At 44.8% G+C, this 27,891-nt stretch overlaps 1 protein-coding gene across 1 annotated transcript in view; it reads left to right on the top strand.

Moving 5' to 3' along the window:
• Nucleotides 1-27,891, top strand: part of MELTF (melanotransferrin) — a 75,525-nt gene that overhangs the window by 27,511 nt on the left and 20,123 nt on the right. Inside the window, exons 6-12 of the mRNA XM_038417319.2 lie at nt 2,474-2,541; nt 3,573-3,760; nt 4,741-4,900; nt 12,674-12,825; nt 16,520-16,616; nt 25,415-25,609; nt 27,077-27,233. Coding sequence (XP_038273247.1) covers nt 2,474-2,541; nt 3,573-3,760; nt 4,741-4,900; nt 12,674-12,825; nt 16,520-16,616; nt 25,415-25,609; nt 27,077-27,233 — 1,017 coding nt within the window. The remainder of the gene's footprint in view (nt 1-2,473; nt 2,542-3,572; nt 3,761-4,740; nt 4,901-12,673; nt 12,826-16,519; nt 16,617-25,414; nt 25,610-27,076; nt 27,234-27,891) is intronic.

Genomic DNA, 27,891 nt, shown 5'->3' with positions numbered 1-27,891 from the left:
CACTCCCAGTCTCTATTTAAGCCTAAGTTAATTGTATCCAGTTTGCAAATTAATTCCAATTCAGCAGTCTCTTGTTGGAGTCTGTTCTTGAAGTTTTTTTGTTGAAGTATTGCCACTTCTAGATCTGCAGTCGAGTGACCAGAGAGACTGAAGTGCTCTCCAACCGGTTTTTGAATGTTATAATTCTTGACATCCGATCCGTGTCCATTCATTCTTTCATGCAGACACTGTCTGCGGATGGCCCCCCAGCCTGAAGCAGGGGCTCGCCGGTGACCAAGCGCCACACAGCAGAGCCACTGGCCCAGGGGCCTGTCCTTGCAGCAGGGCCCGTTGCCAACTGTGTCCACATGTCTATTCGGGGGACGCCATCGTAGGGCCTGGTCACATCAGCCACAGTGTCAGGGACTCATTCACCTGCGCATCTGCCAATGTGGTATATGCCAGCGGTGCCCCTCTGCCATGTGCGTTGGTCAAGCTGGACAGTCTCTGCGTGAAAGAATGAATGGACACGGATCGGATGTCAAGAATTACAGCATTTGAAAACCGGTTGGAGAGCACTTCAGTCTCTCTGGTCACTCGACTGCAGACCTAGAAGTGGCAATACTTCAACAAAAAAACTTCAAGAACAGACTCCAACGAGAGACTGCTGAATTAGAATTAATTTGCAAACTGGATACAATTAACTTTAGGTTTGAATAGAGACTGGGAATGGATGGGTCATTACACAAAGTAAAACTATTTCCCCATGTTAATCCCCTCCCCCAGCCTCCGCTGTTCCTCAGACGTTCTTGTCGGCTGCTGGAAATGGCCCACCTTGATTATCACTACAAAGGGTCCCCCCCCCCCCTCGCTCTCCTGCTGGTAGTGGCTCACCTTCCGTGATCACTCTGTTGCAGTGTGTGTGGTGGCGCCCATTGTTTCATGTTCTCTGTGTGTATGGATCTCCCCACTGTGTTTTCCACTGAGTGCATCTGATGGGGTGGGCTGTGGCTCATGAAAGTTTATGCTCAAATAAATTTGTTAGTCTCTAAGGTGCCACAAGTACTCCTTTTCTTTTTGCGAATACAGACTAACACAGCTGCTACTCTGAAACCTGTTATAATTTGAGGTAATCTTAAAATAATTTCACTATAATTTGACTAGATACTAAGGCCAAAGGCATATCTGTTCTTCTATACAAACTCTAGCTCACATAACTTGTTTTGTGCATGGAAATCCCATTGATGTTATTTTTGTCTTCATCAATATTCACCTCATGGGAAAACAAATCTTGATATTCACCTGAGCACAGATCCATAAGTGCTTAACATGCTTGGATTTGATGCCATTTTAGCAAGAGCTGATGGGCCGTGACAGTTTTCACATCTGAACATTGGGCTTAGCCAGCTATTTGGTAAAACTGAAGCTTCCCTTTTCAAGTGCAATTAGTTCTCTTATTGTGCTCCCTTTCTCCTCCCCTTTGCCACTGCCAACCTCAATACCTCCTTCCTCTACTTCTCTCACTCCTCTGTGCATGCCTTATTCTCTTCCCTCTGTGTGTGTGTGTGTGTATCCAACCCTCCCAATCCCCATGGCCTGGACTAGGCCCCCACAGATGTCACAAATTTAAAACTCTGTATAATTTTATTTTAAACAGTGACACCTCATTCCAGATTTTCCAGTGCGTCATGTGTCTGTCCGAGACTGTAGACTTTTCAGGAAATCATTTGATATGTATCTCTTGTATAGCACCAAGCATTGTCATCACCTGCCCTACTAGCCATTAGCCCAGGGTGGGCAAACATTTTGGCCCGAGGGCCACATCTGGGTGGGGAAATTGCATGCAGTGCCATGAATGTAGGGCTAGGGCAGGGGATTGGGGTGCAGGAGGGGGTGCAGAGTGCAGGAGGGGGCTCAAGGAAGGGGGTTGGGGTGCAGGCTCCAGCCTGGCGCTGCTTACCTTGAGCCGCTCCAGGATGGCAGTGGTGCACAGCAGGGCTAAGGCTCCCGGAAGTGGCCAGCACCAAGTCCCTGGGGAAGGTGGGGGGACAGAGGGCTCTGCGCACTGCCCTCGCCTGTGGGTACCTCCCCCGAAGTTCCCATTGGCCGTGGTTCCCTGTTCCCAGCCAATGGGAGCTGCGGGGGTGGCGGGTACCTGCAGGCGAGACAGTGCACAGAGCCCTCTGTCCCCCCCCTCCTTCAGGGGCCACAGGGACATGGTGCCAGCCACTTCCGGGAGCAGCGCGGGGCTGGCAGTCCCGCGGGCCGGATCCAAAGCCCTGACAGGCCGGATCTGGCCCACGGGCCGTAGTTTGCCTACCCCTGCATTAGCCTCTGCCTTGATCCTTACACACAGCATAAAAATAGCGAATAGTTCAGCATCTTCCTACTGGTGGTCTTTGGGTACATTGCACTGCACAGGCCTACTGTTGTAACCAAGCAGTATTCCATACTTACGATTAATAGTGTATAAATATAGTCTGATTTATGGTAGGTGTTTGGCTGAAGGAGCTGGAGATGTCGCCTTTGTGAAACAGAGCACAGTGTCTGAAAACACAGATGGTGAGTAATGTAAGGGTTCATCTCAATTGAAAGTCCAGCTGTAGTCTCTAAAGCATTGCAAATCTGGTGATCCCAACAATAAGAGCATATGTTCAGAATTTATTCTGGTGCAAGGAATAAAGCAATAAAGCCAGAACACCGTGTGAACACAAGGGAAAGAAAAATGCTCCTAAGTCAGACATTTTCAAATCAACTGGCAATTTCAGCAAAAAGTAAAGTGGGATCTTTAATTGCACTCTGGAAACAGAGATTGACCTGAACCAAAATCCTGGATCCAAACAGTCTTGGTCTTTGGGATATTTTAAAAGTTGAATACAAATAATTGTGGCTTAGGCTCCTCTCTATGCAGGAATCTCAGCAGAAACAGGCAGAAGGGAACTTAGTTTGTAGTACCACTAATCAATGCAACCTCCCTTATACCCATGGCACTTATTGAGTATACCTGTGAGTATATACCACTTAGATATCAAGGTCTTGATTTTTAAGCCCAGTGGAACTCCATTTAGTGCAGGACACCAGGGTGAGTGGGTGTAAAAGTTTATTCTGAGCCACCCTTGTGGCCCCTGGATTTTAGGACCATCTCAGCACTGCTGTGGTCCCCAGCATAATTCAGAGCTGCCTGAACGCTGTTATAATTTATGTTTAACTACCTACAGTCTCATAGGGTTATATCTGAAGCCAAAGGAATAGCTTCAACCATAATATATTTCCCCTCTACCATACATTGGGGAATACAAGGTGATAGGGTGGCCTACAGCCACTCTGGTGGTTCTTCACCTCTTAGAGAGTACCCTTAGACAGGGGGAATTCTTGGGTAGCCAGTTAAGCCAGCTTTCCTCCTGCTTTATGCAGCTGTTGGGAAAATCAGGCAGAATGTAGTAGAGAATTGCTGCTCATATGATTAGGTACCTTAGAAATAGTGTGGCTGGATGGGTAGAGCAGGGTCAGAGGGAAACAGATGCATCAGCAGCTCTGTGTCCATCAGTGTGATTCTGAAAGCTGTTTCATAACTGTGTTCTATTTGATTTCAGGCCAGACTCCTTCCTCATGGGCCCAAGAGCTTCACTCCAGAGACTTCCAGCTTCTCTGCCGTGATGGCAGCACAGCTGAGGTTACAGACTGGAGGAAATGCCACCTGGCCCGAGTCCCAGCTCACGCTGTTGTCGTCAGACCTGACACCGATGGGTCACTCATCTTCCAGATGCTTAAGCAGGGGCAGGTGGATTACGTTTTTTGGTGTCTGTTGTACTGTTTTTTTAGTTGCCCCTCCACCCACCTGGCTTGATCCTGTGGGATGCTGACTACCTTCAGTTCAGTGAGAATTAAATGGGTGTGGAGGGCACTCAGCAGCTGGGAAGATCAGGCCTAAAGATGGATTTCAGCCACAAAATGTGGCTGGTGGTCTCACACCACTATCTTTGCCCCCAGATATCGACTGAAAAAGGCTTGAACTTCTTGAGGAGCAATTGTTTATGGCTTAGGAAGGTACAAGTGAGATAGTGCCCATAATGCCAAGATTTCCAACTATGTGGATCTTTTCACCCCAGACTTAAACATTACTTAGGCTATTGCCTGGTGTACACCTACAACTTAGTTTGACATAGCAACTCATTCAGGGCTGTGAAAAATTTTGCACCCTAAGCCCCATAGTTAGTTTGACCTAACCCTGGTGTAGATGTAGCTAGATTGACGGAAAGATTCTTCCATCAACCGGGCTACTGCTTCTCAGAGAGATGGATTACCTACATCAGTGAAAAAACTTCTTCCATTGATGTAGGAACTATCTACTCTGTGACACTACAGTAGTATAGTAGCAGCCCTGAAGCTGTGCTGCAGTTGTGTAGACATGACCTATGTCTATAGTACAAAGATTATATCAGCATAGCCATGTTGGCGTACCTATGCAGGTATAACCCCATAGTGTAGATGTAGCCTATGCCAACAGAAGAAGTTTTTCCATCAGTGTAAAGATGCCACCTCCCCGAACAACAGTAGCTGTATCAATGGAAGCATTGCCATTCAACATAGTTGCATCTCCACTGGGGTTTTGGTCAGTAGAGCTATGTCAGTCTGGGGTGTGTTTTCTTTAAACACACCTCACTAAGGGAGCCACGTCAACCGAACTTTTTAAGTGTAGACCAAGCATTAGATAAAGGTGTGTTTGCCTTATAGACACTTTCTCTTTCCTTAATGTTACAGCAAAGATTTCAGATGTTTGATTCTGTGGCTTACAATGCAAAGAATCTTCTCTTCAAAGACACCACCACAGAATTGGTTCAAATCACAAATCAGAACTACCAGGCTTGGCTGGGTGACGAATATATGCATGCCATGCAAGGCTTGAGCTGCGATCTCAGCAGTAAGTTGGGCCTTTGAATTTGCCTCTGTAATTACAAGTAGAGGTGCTCTTACAAGAGAGACTGCCTTTATTTTGTTTGATTTCATGTTTGCATCCTGACCTTTTGGAGAATCCTTGGAGCACAAAGACCCAAACATCACACTGGAGTGGGAGAGGAGACCACTCTGAATTTGGGACCATGAAATACTGCTTCAAGGATCCACCTACCATGGTATAGGAGCTCGCTATGCTGAGCGAACTGATCAGGATGTGGCTCCTCTTCCACAGGGTGGGCATAGAAAGCAGAGTGCTGATCACTGAGCTCAGTACAAAGACCCAAAAGGAGACCAAAGAGAGAGGACCCTTGAATTTTAGACTGATGCTCCGCTTAACTGTAATCTATCCCTGGCCCTGACAGAATGCACAGGGTCAGTGCAACCATTAGGTGAACTAGGCGGTCGCCTAGGGTGCCAAGTGGTTGGGGGTGGCGGTGGAGCAGAGGTGAGCTGGGGCAGCGGGGTGTGGGGAGGGCCTCCTGCATCAAGTAACTTGGGGGGGTGCCTCACAGGGGGAACCGCTCCCCGCCCCAGCTCCCCTCTGCTCCGCCTCCTCCCCTGAGCACCACCCCCGCTCTGTTTCTCTCCCTCCCAGACTTGTGCGCCAAACAGCTGATTGGCGCTGCAAGCCTGGGAGGCGGGAGAAGCGGTGGCATGCTCGGGGAGGAGGCAGAGCAGAGGTGAGCTGGGACCGGGAGTTGCCGTGGGGGGGCTCCCCGGGCCGAGGGAGGTGGCGGCAGGGAGCTGCCCCTGGGGGGGCTCCCCGGGCCGAGGGGAGTGAGGGAGGGAGGGAGGGGGTGGCAGGGAGCTGCCGCACGGGAGCTGCCCGGGCCAAGGGGAGGGAGGGGGCGGTGGGGAGCTGTCACAGGGGGGTGCCGCGGGGGGGGCGGGGAGCTGCCATGGGTGGGGGGAGCGGCGGCGGCGCAATGTAGAAGTTTCGCCTAGGGCATGAAACCTCCTTGCACCAGCCCTGAGAATGCACAATACTTGCAACTGGGGCAGCACAAATGTGCAGATTTGTGTTGTGTTGACTACATCAGTAGTTCCCAAGTCTTGAAATGTACACTGACTGGTGATGAGATCTCATGGTTTCCTTCCTATTCTATCTTGATTCTTGCAGCATGCCCCTCTCAGTGGTACCTGAGCACCTGGTATGACAGTCTTCCTTCTCCACGTTAATGATTGTAGCCTTTGTGTTGAACCACAAACTCCTATTAAAAATCCCCAAACTGCAATTTGGAGCCAGCAGAGCTTCATTGCAAACCGCATGAAAAGTAGACCCATCTTGCCCATATGAGTGGGAGGGGTTTTAGTCTGGTAAATTGGTATTATTGTCTGAAAAGACTCCCTCATTTACAGCTTCTCCTCCTTTTCTTTTTCCTGGACCACTTAGGGTTTGTTTTGTATAATTTTGGTATGCTGAGTGCCCATATTTCAGTCAGTTAAGTATCATACTGCAGCCAGAAGCATGTGAAACATACAGCTCCAAATTCTGCTGTCCTTTAGGCAAACTGATGGGATGGCTTTCTCATTGTTTTGGTGGGCCTTTTGCTTGAATAAGGATTAAGTAAGAATGGCAGGATTTGTCCTACTGTTTGGTTCCACTACATTATGTTCTGTTAGCAGGTTTATTCCTTCAGTGCTTGAAAATTTATTCTAGAGCTGTTGATTAATCGCAATTAACTCACGCGATTAACTCAAAAAAATTAATCACAATTAAAAAAATTTATCTCAATTAATCGGAGTTTTAATCACACTGTTAAACAATAGAATACCAATTGAGATTTATTAAATATCTTGGATGTTTTTCTACTTTTTCATATATATTGTATTCTGTATTGTAATTGAAATCAAAGTGTATATTATTTTTATTACAAATATTTGCACTGTAAAAAGGATAAACAAAAGAGATAGTATTTTTCAATTCACCTCATTCAGGTACTGTAGTGCAATCTCTTTGTTGTGAAAGTGCAACTTACAAATGTTGGGTTTTTATTGGGTGTTACATAACTTCGTTCAAAAATAAAACAATGTAAAATTTTAGAGCCTGCAAGTCCACTCAGTCCTACTTCTTGTTCAGCCAATCGTTAAGACAAACAAGTTTGTTTACATTTACAGGAGATAATGCTCTTCTTAGTCACAATGTTACCAGAAAGTGAGAAAAGGCATTTGCATGGGAATTTTGTAGCCGGCATTGCAAGGTATTTACGTGCCAGATATACTAAACATTCGTATGCCCCTTCATGCTTCGGCCACCATTCTAGAGGACATGTTTCCATGCTTATGATGCTCATTAAAAAATAATGAGTTAATTAAATTTGTGACTGAACTCCTTGGCGGAGAATGGTATGTCTCCTAGCTCTGTTTTACCCACATTCTGCCATATATTTCATGTTATAGCTGTCTCAGATGATGACCCAGCACATGTTGTTCTTTTTAAGAACACTTTCACTGCAGATTTGACAAAACGGAAAGAAGGTACCAATGTGAAATTTCTAAAGATAGCTACAGCACTCAACCCAAGGTTTAAGAATCTGAAGTACCTTCCAAAATCTGAGAGGAACAAGATGTGGAGCATGCTTTCCAAAGTCTTAAAAAAGCAACACTCTGATGCAGAAACTACAGAACCCAAACCACCAAAAAAGAAAATCAACCTTCCTCTGGTGGCATCTGACTCAGATAATGAAAATGAACATGTGTCTATACTGCTTTGAATTGTTATTGAGCAGAACTGTCATCAACATGGATGCATGTCTGCTGGAATGGTGGTTGAAGCATGAAGGGACATATGAATCTTTAGCGCATCTGGCACGAAAATATCCTGCAATGCCGGCTACCACAGTGCCATGAGAACACCTGTTGTCACTCTCAGGTGACATTGTAAACAGGAAGAGGGTAGCATTAGTTCCTGCAAATGTAAACAAACTTGTTTGTCTGAGGGATTGGCTGAATAAGAAGTACGACTGGGTGGACTAGAAGGCTCTAAAATTTTACATTATTTTATTTTTGAATGCAGGTTTTTTGTACATAATTCTACATTTGTAAGTTCAACTTTCATGATGAAGAGATTGTACTACAGTACTTGTATTAGGTGAACTGAAAAATACTATTTATTTTTGTTTTTTTACAGTGCAAAAACTTGTAATCAAAAATAAAGTGAGCACTGTACACTTCGTATTCTGTGTTGTAATTGAAATCGATATATTTGAAAATGTAGAAAACATCCAAAAATATTTACATAAATGGTATTTTATTATTGTTTAACAGTGTGATTAATCACATGATTAATCATGATTAATTTTTTAAATTGCACAATTAATCATGGTTAATTTTTTTAATCGGTTGACAGCCCTAATTTATTCCTTTCTAGAAGATTTCACCCCAGCTGCAGAAACAAAGAAGCTCCTTTTCCAAATGCATGAGATGTTTTAATGCATTTTCAGGGCTCAGGTGTTTTGTAGCATGCTCTGTGCCCTTTGTGTATGTGTCTCACATTTCCCTTCTCTTCAATGGCTGTCCAGGAAAGTGGTTCAGCTCCTAGGCTAATTTGGAACAGCCAGGGCCAAATTAAGGCAATTTGGAGCCCTGAGCACACTTAGCATGGGCTCACTAGGGCCCTGCCCCAACACCATGGCTCAGCCACTCTTGGAGTGGCAGCAGGTCCAGAGTAAGAGGAATGAGGCAGCTCACAGCTGTTGAAGCCATTGTTCTAGCACACTTTGGTAGGCATTAGTTACCTTCAGATTTGTCAAGCTTTTCTTTGAATCCATGCCTCCTAAAAATATTATTTTTTCTAATGAGAACTGAGATTCTGATCCCAGAATCTGACTCTATGACCTAGGGCCCTAGGCATAGGCCTAGAATGCTGAAACCTTAATCCAGACAAAACGAGCAGCCTCAGGACTGCTCTAAATTGTGCTGGTTTGTAACAACCACACACAGCCCTTAAATCAGCCAGGAATCTCCAGACTGAAGTGTACTTTGAATCATGTGTTGTCCCATCCACAGTTTATTGCCTACAATGAAGAGGTAGAGAATGGGTGGTATAGAGCTGGCTTATATATAAAGAGAGGATGGAGGTGGTTACAACACCAGCGTAGGGCTTGGCTTTATGTCCTACACTAAGTCCACCATTGAACTCCTGTGTGATCTTGGGCAAGAGACTTAGCCACTCTGTGCTTCTGTTCCCCATCTGTTAAATGGGTATATCATAGCACTTTCCTACCAGTGTTGTGAGGAAAATACATTAACAGTAGTGGGACCAAGGCTCTGGGCCTCAGACCAGGAGCTCTGGAATAGGGGTGGCCAGCGGGCCATGGCCCCATCATTTTTGGTCAGCCATAAGGGTGAGCGACGGGGGGCAGGAGGGGTGGAAAGGAGTGAGCAGGGGATGGGGTCTTGGGAGAAGGGACAGGGTGGGGACAGGGCCTCGGGGGAAGGGACAGCACGGGAGTAGGGCCTCAGGGGAAGGGGTGGGTATGCGGGCCATGTTTCTGATGCTGGTGGCCCTCTCACTTTTAGGAGCCTTCTGCCACTTCTGCCTCAGACTATAGATTATAAGTAAGGCTACGTTTTAGTCACCGGTATTTTTAGTAAAAGTCATAAACAGGTCACGACCAGTAAACAAAAATTCACGGCCTGTTACCTGTCCATGACTTTACTACATACTTCTACCTAAAACTTGGGTGGGAGACGGCAGGTGCTGTAGCGGGAGGGGGAGGGTGGTCTGGGGGCACTGCAGGTGCTGGGGGAGGTGGCCCGGGACCTTTGCTGGTGCTGGGGGGTGGGCATCAGTGTGCGGCCCAGGACCCCTGCTGGTGCTGTGGGGGGCTGGTTGGTGGGGCTGGCGGGGGCTGCCTACCAGGCTCCACATGTCCCTGAAGCTCCTAGGTGGCAGAGGGGCCAGGGGGCTACTCCGGCCACAAGCACTAGCTGCACAACTCCCATTGGCCGGGAACCGCAGCCAATGGGAGCTGCGGGGGGGGGCGCATGGAGCACCCTGGCACCTCCGCCTAGGAGCTGCAGAGCCATGCCAGTGGGAGCTGGGGAGCCCTCCACCCTGAGCTCCCTGCACCCCCCCCGCTCCCCTCCAGTGCACCCAAATTGCTGCTGCTGGCCCAGAGGCTACCCAGTCCTTGGAAAAATCGTGGAGCAGGTCCTCAAGGAATCAATTCTGAAGCACTTAGAGGAGAGGAAAGTGATCAGGAACAGTCAGCATGGATTCACCAAGGGCAAGTCATGCCTGACTAATCTAATTGCCTTCTATGATGAGATAACTGGCTCTGTGGATGAGGGGAAAGCAGTGGACATGTTGTTCCTTGACTTTAGCAAAGCTTTTGACACGGTCTCCCACTGTATTCTTGCCAGCAAGTTAAAGAAGTATGGGCTGGATGAAAGGACTATAAGGTGAGTAGAAAGCTGGCTAGATTGTCGGGCTCAATGGGTAGTGATTAATGGCTTTATGTCTAGTTGGCAGCTGGTGTCAAGAGGAGTGCCCAAAGGGTTGGTCCTGGGTCTGGTTTTGTTCAATATCTTCATTAATGATCTGGAGGATGACGTGGACTGCACCCTCAGCAAGTTTGCAGATGACACTAAACTGGGAGGAGAGGTAGATATGCTGGAGGGTAGGGATAGGATACAGAGGGCCCTAGACAAATTAGAGGATTGGGCCAAAAGAAATCTGATGAGGTTCAACAAGGACAGGTGCAGAGTCCTGCACTTAGGACGGAAGAATCCCATGCACCACTACAGACTAGGGACCGAATGGCTAGGCAGTAGTTCTGCAGAAAAGGACTAGGTGTTACAGTGGATGAGAAACTGGATATGAGTCAACAGTGTGCCCTTATTGCCAAGAAGGCTAACGGCATTTTGGGCTGTATAAATAGGGGCATTGCCAGCAGATCAAGGGACGTGGTCATTCCCCTCTATTCGACATCGGTGAGACCTCATCTGGAGTACTGTGTCCAGTTTTGGACCCCACACTACAAGAAGGATGTGGAAAACTTGGAAAGAGTCCAGCGGAGGGCAACAAAAATGATTAGGGGGCTGGAGCACATGACTTATGAGGAGAGGCTGAGGGAACTGGGACTGTTTAGTCTTCAGAAGAGAAGAATAAGGGGGGATTTGATAGCTGCTTTCAACTACCTGAAAGGGGGTTCCAAAGAGGATGAATCTAGACTGTTCTTAGTGGTAGCAGATGACAGAACAAGGAGTAATGGTCTCAAGTCACAGTGCAGGAGGTTTAGTTTGGACGTTAGGAAAAACTTTTTCATTAGGAGGGTGAAGCACTGGAATGGGTTACCTAGGGAGGTGGTAGAATCTCCTTCCTTAGAGGTTTTTAAGGTCAGGCTTGACAAAGCCCTGGCTGGGATGATTTAGTTGGGGATTGGTCCTGCTTTGAGTAGGGGGTTGGATTAGATGACCTCCTGAGGTCCCTTCCAACCCTGATACTCTATGATTCTATGACCTCCGTGACAGAATCGCAGCCTTAATTATAATACAGAACATAGGCACTGACTTTCCAATGTACTGGCGGGTGCTTAACCCCTAGCTTTGCCCCTGGCTCCGCCCCACCTTCCCCCAAGGGCTTGCCCCCCCTGTCCCCACCCCGCCCCTTCCCACCCCCACTCCACCTCTTCCTGCCCCAGTCCGCCTCCTCCCCCGAGCATGCCTCATCCTCACTCCTCCTCCCTCCCTGCAGAGCCTCCTGAACACCGTGAAACAGCTGATTGCAGCGGGCAGGAGGCACGGGGAGGGAGGGGGAGGCGCTGATCGTCAGGGCCAGCTGATGGGCTGGAGGCCCTGAGGGGAAGTGGAGGTTCTGATAGGGGGGCTGCTGGTGGGTGATCAGCACCCACCATTTTTTCTCTATGGGTTCTCCAGCCAGAGTCAGCACCTATGATACAGAATATTCTTTAAATCCCTATACTAGAAAATGAACTTTTGTAGCAGCTTGGACCACCTGATACCATGTTTGCTTTCACTTCTCAGAACCCAGAACATCTTCAGAAATGGAGCCTTTGCCTACAGAACTTGTCTGCTTTGCTGGTTTTCCAGAATTAGTTGGCCTTGAGAACACACCAGATACGTCTGTTCAGGCTGGCCTATGGTTTAACTTTTGAGATAGTGTAATCCACACGCTTCCTGGGTGTGGTATTCTGTCCCATCTAGTGGTACCAAGACCACTTAGAGAGAGATAAAATAAGTCTGCTCTACAGCCTTAGCTACCAGCCAGCTGGCTTTTAGCTCATGCAGTAGAGGCTCATGCACTAAGCTTCAGAGCTCCCGGTTCGATCCCGCCCACTGACCAACCGGGGTCTGTCAGCATTACAATAGCACACTGGATAGGACAACAGTAGCAGGAGTCATTTATCCATCCTCTGCAAGTGGATTTGTAGTGTAGTCAGCAGTTCCTTCCATGGCTGTTAAGTCTAGCCCAGTGGTTAGGGAGACCCTATGTGGTACCATTAAGCAGCACAGGCAGTACTTTCTTAGTTTAGGGGCTAGAGAGAACCATGTGGTCTGTGTGTGTCATAAGTATCAGTAAAGAATTGACTTCATGTTCATTATACCCCAGCCCTCTTTATTTTGTACTGTGAGGTTTACTACTGTTGTGTTCATTTCTAAGTGTGCACTTTTAATAAGGTGAGGGGCCCAGGTATATGGTAATGAGCAGAATATATACATGTTTACATCTATTACATTTAATCCCTATTATTTTCTTTCAAATTTAATGCAGGGTTACCAGAAAGCCTGCGATGGTGCGTTGTGCTCACTGAGGAGATCTGGAAATGTAGTGAAATGGCTGTTGCCTTTAAAAAAAAGAACTTGAAACCAGAGATCCAGTGTATTTCAGCCAAGACAACAGAACAGTGTATGGAAATGATCCAGGTGAGTTTATTACCGTGCTTTGTATGAACTATACTGGTTCTTGACTATGAAATATATTGTAATGCATTAGTTAATGAGTACATTGACAACTGTCCTCTGCTGGATAGACTCAGAACTACTCAATTGTGTGACATTGGTTCCGTATTTAAGCATCAGGCACTGGCTGGTAAATCCAGAAGATTATAGAGGATTCTCTGGAGGTCTTGTGGTAGAGGCCTGAAATTTTGGGGTGAGTATCTCATGCTAATGTGTCCAGAGAGATATCTGTTTCATGTTTCTTAACCTCTGATGTCTTTTGCACTTCTATTTTCCCACAATATTTTAAAGATAAATACACAAACATTGAGGCTGGCAAACAATTGCCTTTCCCCCCTCCAACAGATGGTCTGACACTAAGAGAAAGAAAGTCCTTTAACAGTGATTAATAGCTGCCTTTCAAATGCTTACCGGCTGACAACAGGATAATTTTGTCTGGCTTTAACCAACTCATCCTGACTCCTTTTTTTTTTTTTTTTTTTTAATTTGTTCACACTTTTTCTTTGCCATGGGATGTAGATTACTGGCAGACTTCAGACCTTCTGTCACACTACATAGATTAATGTTATCATTTACCAATCAATACACTTCTTGTTAAAAACTGGCCCAGTACCATACTGTAAAATCCCCAGTCTGTTGTAAGTGGCCCCAATGGCATGATCCCATGTGCTTCAAAGCCAAGTGGATCTGGGGAGAGTCAAGTAACTATTTCTAGCTCTGGCAGTCTAGCGCATACTCATGTGCTCAGACCTCTTGTCTGATGCCTTTCTTTTAACATGGGTACTGCTGCCCAGCTGCTCTATAATCCAGAATCAGATTCTGAGACCTCCTGAGCCCCCCAGTTGCTTATATGTGCCCCCTCACCCCCAGTTTTACTTAGGCTATGGGCATACTTGTTTAACCCTTTTGAGATCAACATGGCAGAACAGCAAAGAACAGAGGCTTAGAAAAAGAATTTCCTAACCACAGTGCAGGAGTGCTGGAACAATTTTTATAGTGGGGGTGCTGAGAGCCATTGAACTAAACTGTAAACCCTGTATATAATGGAAACCATTTCCCGCCAGGGGGTGGCTGCACCCCTGGTTCCAATACCTATGCCACAGTGACTTTACTCTTAAAGCACTTGAGAGTTGCAGGGTTTTTTTAAATAACAAAAGTCCCAAGGCACACCCTCTCTAGTCTGGGTTTAACTTGTCTGTACAGTCCATGGTTTGTCAGTATTTCAGGCTGTGCAGAGCCCTCCTGCATTCCTCTCCAGCAGTCCTATTTACATGTGGTAATGGTTGGCCCCCCTATACAGAGCAGAACCCTGCTCTTAACTAGGTCCTCTGTTTTTGTGCCAGCTGAAGTTCCAAATACACCAGTGTGCTTGCCTGTCCCGCTTTCACTCTGTAGGCCTCTGTGTAGAAATTCCATTGCTCCATGCGAGTAGTTGAGAGTCAAAGTCAATAGATTTTTAACCTTGATGGCTCTGTGGTGATCCTTCAGCAAGGTGTCAAATGCCTTTTGTGGGCAAGGTGGCTGTCTGGAATATTACATAATAGGCTGCTCCATGGTAGATCCAAACTAACATAGCCACAATGCCAGTATTTTAAATACAGGTACAAAATAGTCTTCACAATTTGATAGTCATATCCCACTCTATCATGTTGGTAAGCATCAAATGCAGTTGTGACTTGTATAATATATGCTATTAGTCTAAGATCATTCAATCTTACATGAGGATTACACAATTTGTTTTACAAGAAAAAAATTAGAAATGTATTTAGCTTAAGAGCTATGGGAAAGACTTGAATATCTGAGTTTTATCCTTATTGCCACTGTAAAGTTCTGAATAATTCTGAGGTGCAGAATAGTGATATCTGTGAAGCCCTAAGTGGCTATAGATTTGTTACAATATTATGTATCCATAGATCCTTTATCTGCTGAAATCCATCGGTGCCGCTTACAAACAAGATTAGTTATGTACTCACTTTATTTAAAAAGATGCGTCTCCCTCTATCATCCAATATTAAATTGCAGCTACCCTGACTATGACCACTGTGCTGCTTTGAAGAGAGAAGAATGCCGTTAGATTACACACAGAAATTCAATGAAACTATCCATGGGGCAGAATTTATTTTACAGTTAAATAAGTAATAATGGCCTCTATATAAATTCTTCAGCAATCTTATTGTATTTGTCCATTTTAGAGGAAACTTGCTAAAACATCAGTAATAAAACTGAGGTCCACCCTGTCCTGTTCCTGTTGAGACTGAGACATGTCCCATGACCCAATAATACAGCTAAGGGTGTGTCTTTATAGCACAGTTACCATGAGTTGTAACTCAAGTGTTACCCCTTATTCGACTCCTATCCACATGCAAAAATCCCGAGCTCAAGTTAAATGGTGCTCTAAACGTGAACTAGTTGGCCCATGTGGCAAGGGTGGAAGGGTTGAAGCTCTCAAGCAGTGCTGATGCTAGAGCTAGTAATGCAGAAAGGATGCAACAGCTTGAGTTACAACAACTCAGAAGCAGCTAATCCAATCACTATGTGTAACTCCAGTGCTGTTTTGAAGTGTGTCATTCTCACTTGAGCTAGGCTAGCTCAAGTACAGTGACTCGAGCGTGCTAACTGTTGTAGTGAAGACAAGCGCTATGTCTTCCCAGTTAATTCTTACCCCCATGTCAGAACACAGGGCTGCTTTGGGCTCCCTGTGATCCACCATCCAAGGGCTGGATCCTAGCATGAGAACGTGGCCAGGACTAGCAGTGGGAAAATGGAAGAGGAATGCCATGGAGGATAGGAGTTTCTGTCAAAAGGATATAGGGCTTGTTGAAACTCACTTTAGCAAAAATCATAATCTGACTGGGCCTTCCAAGGTATGTCTACATGACCAAAAAACTGCGGCAGTGAGTCTCAGAACCCAGGTCTACAGGATAGCACTACAGTGCTAAAAATCATAGAATGTCAGAGTTGGAAGGGACCTCAGGAGGTCATCTAGTCCAACCCCCTGCTCAGAGCAGGACCAATCCCCAACTAAATCAACTAAACAGTCTTGTAGACGTTCAAGCTTGAGCACTGAAGTAAGGATAGGGGCATGAGATTCAGAACCCAACCTTCAGGTCCAGCCAAACATCTACACAGCTATTTTTAATACCATGGTGTGAGTCCCGCAAGCCTAAATCTATAGACCTGGGCTCTGAGGCCTGACTACCACGGGGGGATTTTTGCCGTGTAAATATACCTTCAGTGGCCAAAAGCCTTCCCACCACAGCGTCACCAATGATTCTAGTTATCTAACCTTCTTAACTCTTTAACACTGGCCAGTATGTCCTAAGGGTTAAATCTGTTGCTGCTGAGATTGCATATCTGCATTTTTGCATCTGTCTGCTTATTAGGTTTTATTCTGAAATTTATGGGTATGATTTGACAGAAAAATCACTTCAGCTTATCCACAACCAGCTGAAGAATCTGATTAAAGTTGATTGGACTGTGGAGCAAGACCTGGGAGTATTATTTTTACTGGGCCAGGACTCATTTTTGGGGTAATAGAGGATGAGGCAGCTGATATTTTGCCTCCTGGATCCATGCTCTGAGAGATGCTTGAACTAGATGTGTGTCATCATAGGAAAGATTTCTTTTCACACAACTCATGAATTTCATTTCCTTTCAGAAAAAAGAAAGTGATGCTGTAAGTGTGGATGGAGTTGATATTTACATAGCTGGAAAGATGTATGGCCTAGTGCCAGCTGCTGGGGAAAGTTACGCTGGTAAGAAGAGCAGAGAACATAGGGTTTCTATTTTCCAGGCTGTTTGAAAACACTCTAGAAACATAGTTTGAGGTCAGTGGACCTGTCTGGAAAATCATTTTTCAGACAGAAGCTAAACCACACCTTGAACTTACATGACTCTGTGTTGATAAAACTGGGTTGCCCTGGTAGTTTAACTGAGATCATCAGGTGGGAATGAGGTTTACATCATGTACTGAGCATGAACTTCAATAATATCCATCTCCTTTCTGACCAGTTAGGACATCTTACAATATACTGTCACAGTAAAACATGCAGTCTTGCACAATTAGGTGCATTATAGAAAGTTTGTCTCTCTCTCTCTCTCTCTCTCTCTGACCCTCTGACATTAGTCACTGGTAGAGGAAGGGTACAGGACTGAGTAGACAACTAATCTGCACTGTGGTGCACCTTCCCCTATGTAACATGTTTATTTGTTATATTGAAATTATGATTAATTATAATAGAGTTTTAGCATTTTATAATACAATATGTACTCTTTCTTAATTAAGGCTATAACTTGGGAGCATGGGTGGTGGGTATCATAGGTTGCAGGAGGCTGTGCCTCCCCAAACAGCCAGGCATGGCCCTGCCAAGGCTCTGACCCCAGGCCTGCCTCTGCAGCTCCCCCCAGTGTGGCGGTCCCAGCCAGGTGCTCCAGGGCTGGGGCTGCATGGGCTAACCTGGGGTTGGGGGGGATTCCGGAAGGGGGAAGACCTCAGGTGGAAGGGGCGGGGCTGGAGCTGGCCTCCCCCAGCCAGCGGTTCACGTGCTGCCCATGCTTGGGAGCCTCACAATTCAGCTGTAACCTTACTTGACCGTGAAAGAGCCTGTGCTGTTAAAGAGTGATCTTGTTAAAGTCACAGGGTCATAGACATTGCCATACTGAATCAGACCAAGTGATCTATCTAGTCCAGTATCATGTCCAGTATCTAGTCCAGTATTATCTATCTAGTCCAGTATCATCCCAGCGCTGGTGCACTATCTACACTGGAGCTTTACAGCGCTGAAACTTGCTGCGCTCGGGGGTGTTTTTTCACCCCCCTGAGCAAGCAAGTTGCAGCGCTGTAAATTGCTGGTGTAGACAAGCCCTTAGATGCTTCTCACCACAGGCTGCCTGGTTGCTCTTCAGCCAGGCTCTCCCCTTTGATCAGTGCTTAAGTTGCTTGGTGGTGATGTCTGTAGATGTTGGTGGAAGAGAGAGGGAGAGAGCATGGCAAATTTTTCTCCCTTTTATCATGTCCTTTCTTCCCTCTTGGCTTTGCCCTCCCCCCTTCAGAGTCAGGTGAGCATTACCACATCGCAGTTCCAAACTGACCAAAGGAAGGGGGGTGACTCCCTCGAGTGTCTAACAGATTCTTTTGTTGCTGGCTAAGCCAGTGTCTTTTGTTCCTGTGAAACTGAGCTGGGTTTGCCCCATACCTGCCCTGATGAGGTGTGAACTGCCTCTCTGCTCTTGGAGAGTATTTGTCTGGGCTTGCTTTAAGCCATGACTACATTTTCAGCCTCATAACTATATACATGAAATTATAACTCATGACATAACTATAACAACAATGCTCAGTGCATCATGAGCCTTCTGAAGACACCCGAGATGACAAACTTTTCATTGGATACCACACAATCATTTTACAAGAATGAACATGGGGGTGCTGGGTGTTCCCCCGAGGTACAGAGCGTCACAGTCACACAACAATGTATTCTTGGCCCAATGCTATTCAATATCTTATTAATGATCTGGAAAAATATTAGATCATTGTGAGTAAGATTTGCAGATGACAAAAAAATTTCGTAGAGTGGTAACTAATGGTGGAGGCAGGTCAGTTATACAGAGCAATATGGATTGCTTGATAAGGCAGGCTTATTTTAGCCACATTCATTCTAATACTGTCAGATGCAACATTTAGGAACAAAGGGCTAAAGGCACAAAGGTATCAACATTTAGGCACCACTGACATTCACAAAACCATCACTCAGCTGCCACATCACCCTATAAGTGGTGGACATGTGCAAAGTTGCCAAAGTCCTTAGGGCACCAAGTTGCTTGGCACCCTAGCTCACACCTAAATCCCAGCAGGATTCTCAAACTAGGCAATCCCCAGCCTATTTCAGCTGCCTGGCCCAATCCAGTATGCATGCTGTCAGGCCTAAACTGCACAGAAGACAGCCAGGAGAAGCAGGTCAGATTTTGGGCCGCTAACTGTACATGTGTGTGTCCCAGTCTACCCAATGTTAGGGCACTCACCTGGGATGTGGGAGACCCAGGTTTAATCCCTGATTAGGAGCAGGAATTGAACTAAGTGCCCTAACCACTAGGCTTTAGAATCAATCTCTCATGTCTTCCTCTGTCTCTCTTTCTGGCCCAATGAATATTTAATTATTTATACAAAGTGGTGCATGTCCGTTTGCTCCCCCATTAGTCTTAGCATCGCCTCTTGACTCCGCTCTTCGCACTCGTGCCTCTGCTCTTCACACTCACTTAATGCTTTCCTAGCTTCTAACACTGAATGCCTCCATGCATTAAGCTGTGCCCTATCAGTGTGGGAGGACTGCATGAGCTCGGAAACCATGCCATTGCATCATTGCAAGTGCGTTTTTTTTGCCTTCTAATCCGTGATAACCTCAGGGACGGAGATGATATGGAGGGAGATAAAAAGGGAAAGTAAAATTTAAGATGATACATTTCTGAGAACAAAAGGGAGACTCTTTCACAGTGAATCAAGCAATTCACAGCAGACAGCACATGTGCTTTAGGTACAAGGTCGCATTTTGCCTTTTATATTGAGTGCCTGCTGGTATGGTGACACATCACACACGTCTGGGCAACAGAATTCAGTTTCCATGCAGCCATGGTAAGACAAAGGGTACATGGGGTTGGCTTCTTACGCATAACGTGCGAATGGTTTCAAACTGCAGCACCATCCTTTCCCATAGCAAGCAATGGGTTGGGTTTCACATTTAAAAGGAGGGGCTGCGGTTTTCGGGTGGATGTACAGCACACACCTCCCACATGGCTATTCTCCGGGATGATGCCTTTTAGCCAAGCGCAAACAGCCCAGCATGAACAGGGTCCTTTTACTGTTCCCTTACAAAAATTCCCCTATTTCAACCAGGTGACCATGAATGATATCACTCTCCTGAGGCTAACACTGAAAGATTTAGACCAAATGTTGCTTGAATGCAACCAGAACCCAGGACCATTCATTGCCATGTTTTGTGCTGCAATGATTCCAGAATACTTTCAGAGTACCTCCAGGAGAGCTTCATGGAGATGTCCCTGGAGGATTCCCGCTCAATCCCCAGACATGTGAACAGACTTTTCCAGTAGCTATATTGGCCACGAATGCATTCCAATTCTTCAGAGCAAATCAAATATTAAACACTATTGCTTTTAAACCCTGTACTCTAGTTACAAATGTGCACTCATCAGAGGTGCCTTCTCCAGCTTCAGGGTCGGGGATCCTGCCTTTGGAGGGTATTGGCTCCAGGGTGATGAAAAGGTACTGGCTGCCGGGGAGAACGGATTCACCACTTGCCTGCTGTGCATTCTCCTCCTCCTCTTCCTCATCCACAAAATCCTCCTCCTTATTGCATGAGACTCCCCCCTTGCAAGTGTCCACAGACAGTGGTGGGGTAGTGGTAGGGTCCCCTCCTAGCATGGCATGCAGCTGATCATAGAAGCAGCATGTATGGGGCTCTGACCTGGAGCGACCGTTTGCCTCCTTTATCTTTTGGTAGGCTTGCCTCAGATCCTTAACTTTCACTCAGCATTGCTGTGTGTCCCTGTTGTAGCCTCTCTCCAACATGCCCTGTGAGATTTTGGCAAATATATTTGCATTTCTTCTTTTTGATCAGAGTTCTGCTTGCACAGATGCTTCTCCCCATACAGCAGTTAGATCCAGTGTTTCCTTTTCTGTCCATGCTGGAGTTCGTTTGCGATTCTGGTGGGACTGCATGGTCACCTGTGCTGCTGAGTTTGCCACGCTGACCAAACAGGAAATGAAATTCAAAAGTTCTCGGGGCTTTTCCTGAGTACGTGGCTAGCGCATCAGAGTTCAAAGTGCTGTCCAGAGCAGTCACAATGGAGCACTCTGGGATAGCTCCTGGAGGCCAATACCATTGATTTGCATCCACACTACCCCAAATTCGACCCAGCAAGGTCGATTTTAGCGCTACTCCCCTTGCCGGGGAGGAGTACAGAAGTTAATTTTAGGAGCCCTTTAGGTCAACAGAATGGGGTTGGTTGTGTGGACGCATTCATTTTAAAATCGACCTAATGCAGCTAAATTCAACCTAACCCCATAGCGTAGACCAGGCCTAAAATAGGGAAAGAACAAATTAAAAACTACTTAGATGTCTTCAAGTCACCAAGGCCTGATGAAATACAACCTAGAATACTCAAGGAGCTGCCTGAGGAGATATCTGAGCCATTAGTGATTATCTTTGAAAAGTCATGGAAGACAGGAGAGATTCGAGAGGACTGGAAAAAAGGAAATATAGTGCCAATATATAAAAAGGGGATAAGGACAGTCTGGGGAATTAGACCAGTCAGCTTAATTTCAATACCTGGAAGGAAAATGGAGCACGTTATTAAGCAATCAATTTGCAAACAGCTAGAAGAAAATAAGGTGATAAGTAACAGTCAGCATGGATCTGTCAAGAACAAATCATGTAAAAGCAAGCTGATAACTTTTGTTGACAGGGTAACAAGCCTGGCAAATAGGGGGAAAGTGGTAGGTGGGGTATATCTTGACTTTAGTAAGGCTTTTGATACTGTCTTGCATGACCTTCTCATAAACAAACGGGAAATACAAGCTAGATGGAACTACTAGACGTGGGTGCACAACTGGTTGGAACACCATTCCCAGAGAGTAGTTATCAGCGGTTCACACTCAAACTTGAAGGGCACAACAAGTGGGGTCTTGTAGGGATCAGTTCTGGGTCCAGTTCTGGTCAATATCTTCATCAATTATTTAGATAATGGCATAGAGAGTACACTTATAAAGTTTGCGGATGATACCAAGTTGGGAGGGATTGGGGGATAGGATTAAAATTCAAAATGATCTGGACAAACTGGAGAAATGGTCTGAAGCAAATAGGATGAAATTCAATAAGGAAAAATGCAAAGTACTCCGTTTAGGAAGAAACAATCACTTGCACATGTACAAAATGGGAAATGATTGCCTAGCAAGGGTCATAGCGGATCACAAGCTAAATATGAGTCAACAGTGTAACACTTGCACACAAAAAAAGCAAACATTATTTTGGGATGTATTAGCAGGAGTAAAAAGAAAAGGAGTACTTATGGCACCTTAGAGACTAACAAATTTATTAGAGCATAAGCTTTCATGAGCTACAGTTCATTTCAATGGATGCAGGAGTGTTATTCTTCTGCTCTACTCCACAATGATTAGGCCTCATCTGGAATATTTTGTCCAGTTCTGCGTGTCGCATTTCAGGAAAGATGTGGACAAATTCGAGAAAGTCCAGAATAGAGTAATAAAAATTATTGAAAACATGAGCAATGAGGGAAGATTGAAAAAATTGGGTTTGTTTAGTCTGAAGAAGAGAAGATTGAGAGGGGCCATGATAACAACTTTCAAGTACATAAAAGGTTATTACAAGGAGTAGGGAGAAAAAAATTACTCCTAACTTCTGAGGATAGAACAAGAAGCAATGGTCTTAAATTGCAGCAAGGGTGGTTTATGATGGACATTAGGAAAAACTTCCTAACTGTCAGCATAGTTAACCACTGGAATAAATTGCTTAGGGAGGTTGGGGAAACTCCCTCACTGGAGCTTTTTAAGAGCAGGTTAGACAAACACCTGTCAGGGATGGTCTAGATAATACTTAATCCTGCCATGAGTACAGGGGACTGAACTAGATGAGCTCTACAGGTCCCTTTCAGTTCTATGATTCTGTGACTCTCAGGTAGACGTAAGGAGATGACATAGGCACCAACTCCATGATGGCTTTGGGGCTGGAGTACCCACAGGGAAAAAATGGTGGGTGCTCAATCCCCACTAGCAGCCCCGCTATCAAGGCCTCTCCCTCCCTCCAGTGCCTCCTGCCACCAGCATGTCGTGCTGATCAGTGCCTCTCCCTCCCTCCCACTGCCTACTGCCTGCCATGGATCAGCTGTTTCGCGGTGTCAGGAGGTGTGAGGACATAGCGTGGGGGGAGGGAGAAGGGACTAAGGTGACCAGATGTCCTGATGTTATAGGGACAGTCCCGATATTTGGGGCTGTTTTTTATATGGGCTCCTATTACCCCCCACCCCCTGTCCTGATTTTTCACACTTTCTATCTGGTCACCCTAGGGAGGGACTGGGCGGGGAAGAGGTGGGGTGGGGTCGGGAAGAAGCAGGGCAGGGGCGGAGCGGGGTGGGAAGATGCAGGGCAGGGGGGACATTGGGGGAAGGGGTGGAGTAGGGAAGGGACCTGGGTGGAGCCGGTGGGAGCACCCCCCCAGCAGACTAGAAATTCGGTGCCTATAAGAGGTTATATTACTTCTGCATTTGGCATTCATGTGATTGCTGCTGATGTATCCACTTCTGGTGTTCATAATTCAAGAAAAATTTTGATAAATTGGAGGGGGTTCAAAGAAGAGCCACAAGAATGATTAAAGGCTTGGAAAACATGCATATATTGAAAGGCTCAAGAAACCCAATCTGTTTAGCTTACCAAAATAAAGAAGGTTACGAGGTGATTTGATCACAGTGTACAAGTACCTACACGAGGAACAGAAAGTTAATAATAGAGGGCTTTTCAGTCTAGCAGACAAAGGTATAGCAACATACAATGACTGGAAGATGAAGCTAGACAAATTCAGACTGGAAATAACTTACATTTTAACAGAAAGGGTAATTAAAAATTTGAACAATTTACCAAGGGTCGTGGTGGAGTCTTCATCACTAGCAATTTTTAAATCAAGATTGGATGTTTTTTCTAAGTGATATGCTCTAGTTCAACCAGGAATTAATTCAGGAAGTCTTATTCAGCCTGTGATATACAGGAGGTCAGACTAGATGATCACAATGGTCCTTTTCTGGCCTTATAATCTATTAAGCAATTCCTGCCTTTTCAGTCTCTTTTCATATGAAAGTCTCTCCAGGTCCCAAACATTCTTGTAACCCATTTTTGACACACCCATATATTTCTGCAATAGCCATTTTGAGCTGGGGTGGCCATTACTGTGCACAGTATTCTAGTGGAGGCAGTCCATTGATTTATTTAATGGCATTATAATATTTTCTATATTATTCTCTATTCCATTGCTAATTTTTGTTAGTTTTTTAACCAGAGGTCTTCAGTGAGCTGTCTACAGTGATTCCCACATTCTTTTCCTTAGCTGATACCCCCAGGATGGTGTATGAATAGTTCCAATTAATTTCTCCCACATTTAGAACTTCGCATTTGTCAATGGCATATTATACATAGCCGTATTCACCACTGCTTAAGTGTGTGCACATCTCCTTAGACGTCAATGGACTTTGCTTACTACTTGGGCTGCACAATAATCATACTTAGTATTTATGTAGCATTTTTCATCAATACATGTCAGAGCACTTTAAAAAGGAGGGTAAATATCATTATCCTCATTTTACAAATAGGGAAAGTGAGGCACAGAGAGGGGAGGCCTCACAACAAGTCAGTGGCAGACGATCTCACCTCATGCATGTCTTACCGCCCTTTCTGTTCACCCACTCACAACAAATATTTTGTGCTTTAGCAATGAGTTGCAAATAAAGGGCTGAGTAACATTGTTTACCCAGAATGTTACTGGTGACTTTTTGTCTTTTCACCAGTTCTGCAAAGATGTGAAGGTTTCTGGAATTATGTGAAAAGAAAAGGAGTACTTGTAGCACCTTAGAGACTAACAAATTTATTAGAGCATAAGCTTTCGTGAGCTACAGCTCACTTCATCGGATGCATTTGGTGGAAAAAACACCCTCTGTTTTTAGCTCACAAAAGCTTATGCTCTAATAAATTTGTTAGTCTCTAAGGTGCCACAAGTACTCCTTTTCTTTTTGCGAATACAGACTAACACGGCTGCTACTCTGAAACCTGGAATTATGTGATGTTAGTTAATAGCGTTTGTTGTCTGTGTCAAATATCATTTTTCACCCAGGGGATGAATGAAAGAACTTTCACAGAAGAAAATAATATGGAAATTTACATTTTAAGTTCTAGCTGAGATCAAATTCTTCCCCTCACTGATACTTTTCAAAAGTAGAATGATAAAGGCTGACTAGTGGTGGTGTTTGTCATCAAGGTGAGCCTATAGAAAGCTGAAAAATTTTTAGAGCTTTTCCTCCAAATCTGTAAAAATTACCTATAAGCAATGTGCTTTTTAAAGCAACTTTGTCACATAGCTTAGAACCCAAATGGAGGATTTTGCAAAATGAAAGGGGGAAAAAAGATGGGGGGTAATTCCTAAAAACTAAAACTAATAGAAATATTTTCATGGCATTTGAAAAAGCAATTCAAACCCATCGCTATATTAAGACAGCAGTAAAGGCATCTATATAAATGAAAGGCTCCACATGAATGTCAGATTGTTAGTGTAAAACAGCTAATTAAGAATTATGTATTTATAATGAAAGAAGGAAAAATTACGTTCCATAACCTGGAATTGTCGGTGCAAGCTCTTTCATGTAGGATGAGTTAGGAATTTAGCAGCAAATGAGATATAATTGATCTGCCATATCAATCAGGTTTTCATGAAACAATAAGGTCACTCAGGAAAAGGCATAATTATTTTTTTTTCTTCCCAACAAGCTGATGACAACAGCAACATGTACTATGCTGTGGCATTAGTGAAACGGAACACCTCCAATGCTTTCACCATCAATGATCTGAAAGGGAAAAAGTCCTGCCACACAGGATATGGGAGAATGGCTGGATGGAACATCCCTATTGGTGTTCTAATTAAAAGGGGCTTTATTAGGCCCACAGACTGCAATATTCCTCAAGGTAAGGATTCTACACATCAGAAGATGCAATGACAGGTTGGTTGTGCCTTTTTTATTCAGGGAAGAAAAGTTCCAAGAGAAGTTTCCTAGCTGTGTGTTATACTAGTGTGTTTCATATTGGTATTAAATGCTTATCTTGATGCCTGAGGATTAGGTCTGTTATGCCTGGGAAGACTCATGGGAGTGATGCATGAGAAATTCCTCTTGTAGAGGTAGAAAAACCTTTTTTTCCGTTTCATCTTATGGTTATCTCACTGCAAAACAATATGGGTCCAGTCCTTCAGCCCTTCCGCTCCTGCAAGCAGTCCTTTCAGAAGCATTTGTAACACTGACAGACCTCGGTCATCGGCAGGCGGCATCGAATCTGGGGCCTCTGGAGCTCAGTGCATGAGCCTCTACTGCATGAGCTAAAAGCCATACAGCTGTTAGCTAAGGGGTAGAACAGATTCATTAATCTCTCTCTCTGCGTGGTACCACTAAATGGGACAGAACACCACACCCAAGAGGTGTGTGGGTTACACAGTGTCATGAACTCGCTATACCTCAGTGTGCACCTCTAGAGATAATTGCTGTCAATGGGGCTGGTTGTGTAAGGAAGGCTTGCAGGATTAGGCTCTTTGTGATACTTTGTATAGAAGTTCCAAATGAAGAAGAAACGCGGAGCCAAATTCTGTGTAACCCCAATGAAGACGATATGATCAGACAGGATTTACTGGAAGTCAGTGGAGAATTTGGCCCACAGTTCTGGTGTATTTTCCAACCTGTGTTTACTGAGCTGCAAGAACAGATTTCTGGGCTAAATATTTGAAAAGTTGTGGCTTAATTGGGTGTACAGATTGTGCATGGGCCAAATCCTGAAAACTTTCTATTTCATCAAGACCTTATTGGAGTAAAGATTAAACAAGATCTGCAGGCTTTTGGCCCAGAATGAATAGTTCTTGAAGTAGAGTTTTACCCCTGCAATTGCATTTTTAATCAATAATATGTGTGCAAATTAATGAACAAAGAAGTGGGCAGGTCCGGTATTATACGTAGCCTTCTTTAAATGTGCAAGTGTATTTTCTACATAGGGGGCACATTTTTACACTGAATTAATTGATTTGCTTGTCTTAACAAAATGGACATGCAAAATCTTAAACCAACTTTCAGAAATGCAGCTGAAGTGTCTATTGTAATCAAAGCACTTTGTACCCCTGTTAACCAACTATAAGCTTAGCATCTGCTCTTGGAGAATCTGACCCAATCTGTTCTTCGGCCTATCTCGCCAGCTAACAATCTAGACTGAATTTTGAAGATGTTTTGAAAGATATAATTAGTCAGTCCCAGTAAGCCTAATATAATGTCATGTTGCTGGCTTTTTGTATGGCTTTTTTGCCATATAATTAAATGATATTGTAATCTAGGTGTTTTGTGAATGGCTGACACTCACCTCTCCATGCTTTTTGTTGGCACATCTTTCTTTTTTCAGCTGTGAGTGACTTTTTCTCTGCTAGCTGTGTGCCTGCAGCCAAGATGGACAATTACCCATCAAAACTCTGTAAGCTTTGCATTGGAGATAACAGTGGAAACAATAAATGTGATGCAAGTACCCAGGAACGTTATTATAGCTACAGTGGAGCCTTCAGGTAATGAACAAACATAATTATTGTGCAATGTGGATGCTTATTTTGCAAAAGATGATGAGGCATTATTGTATTCAATGTAATTATAGCCATGTTGGTCCCAGGATATTAGAGACAAGGTGGGTGAGGGCCAGTAAAAGATATTACCTCACCCACCTTGTCTCTCTAATAATTTAACATGGCACTTGTCCCACAAATCTCTCTCAGAAGTCCAGCAATAAAAATCTACCAAAAAGCTGCCACTTTGTCATCCATGTCCCTGTTGACACACCTCCTCTTTGGTACAGTAAGCATCTCTCTTTGTGGGCACCCATCACAACCTTGGGCAGCACATTTTGCTGAAAGAAGTTGCTTCTGTCCATGCCTTTCTGATTGAGATGGTGGGGGTTGGACTCCAGGCAAAGTGTTAGATCCTAGACCATGAGTCTGGGAATACTATCTCCCCTTGTTCCTATCCAAACCCCTGCATGCACGCACACACACACACGCTTGGAGAAGCAGGAGTTAATCCCAGGACCAACACTGCTCTCAACAATAAAACAACTCTTATCTAAGCAGGGCAAATCTCACTCAGTATCAAGGCAAATTCCAGGAGTAGAGCCCTATCTACATATACTAGCCCTATAGAGAGAGGCTAGCCCTATAGAAAAAGGGGAAGAGT

Source organism: Dermochelys coriacea, chromosome 9 (genome assembly GCF_009764565.3).
Source record: "Dermochelys coriacea isolate rDerCor1 chromosome 9, rDerCor1.pri.v4, whole genome shotgun sequence".
Classification (NCBI taxonomy): Eukaryota; Metazoa; Chordata; order Testudines; family Dermochelyidae; genus Dermochelys; species Dermochelys coriacea.
Note: the sequence above shows the minus strand (reverse complement) of the source record. Positions and strands in the feature narration are given on the sequence as shown.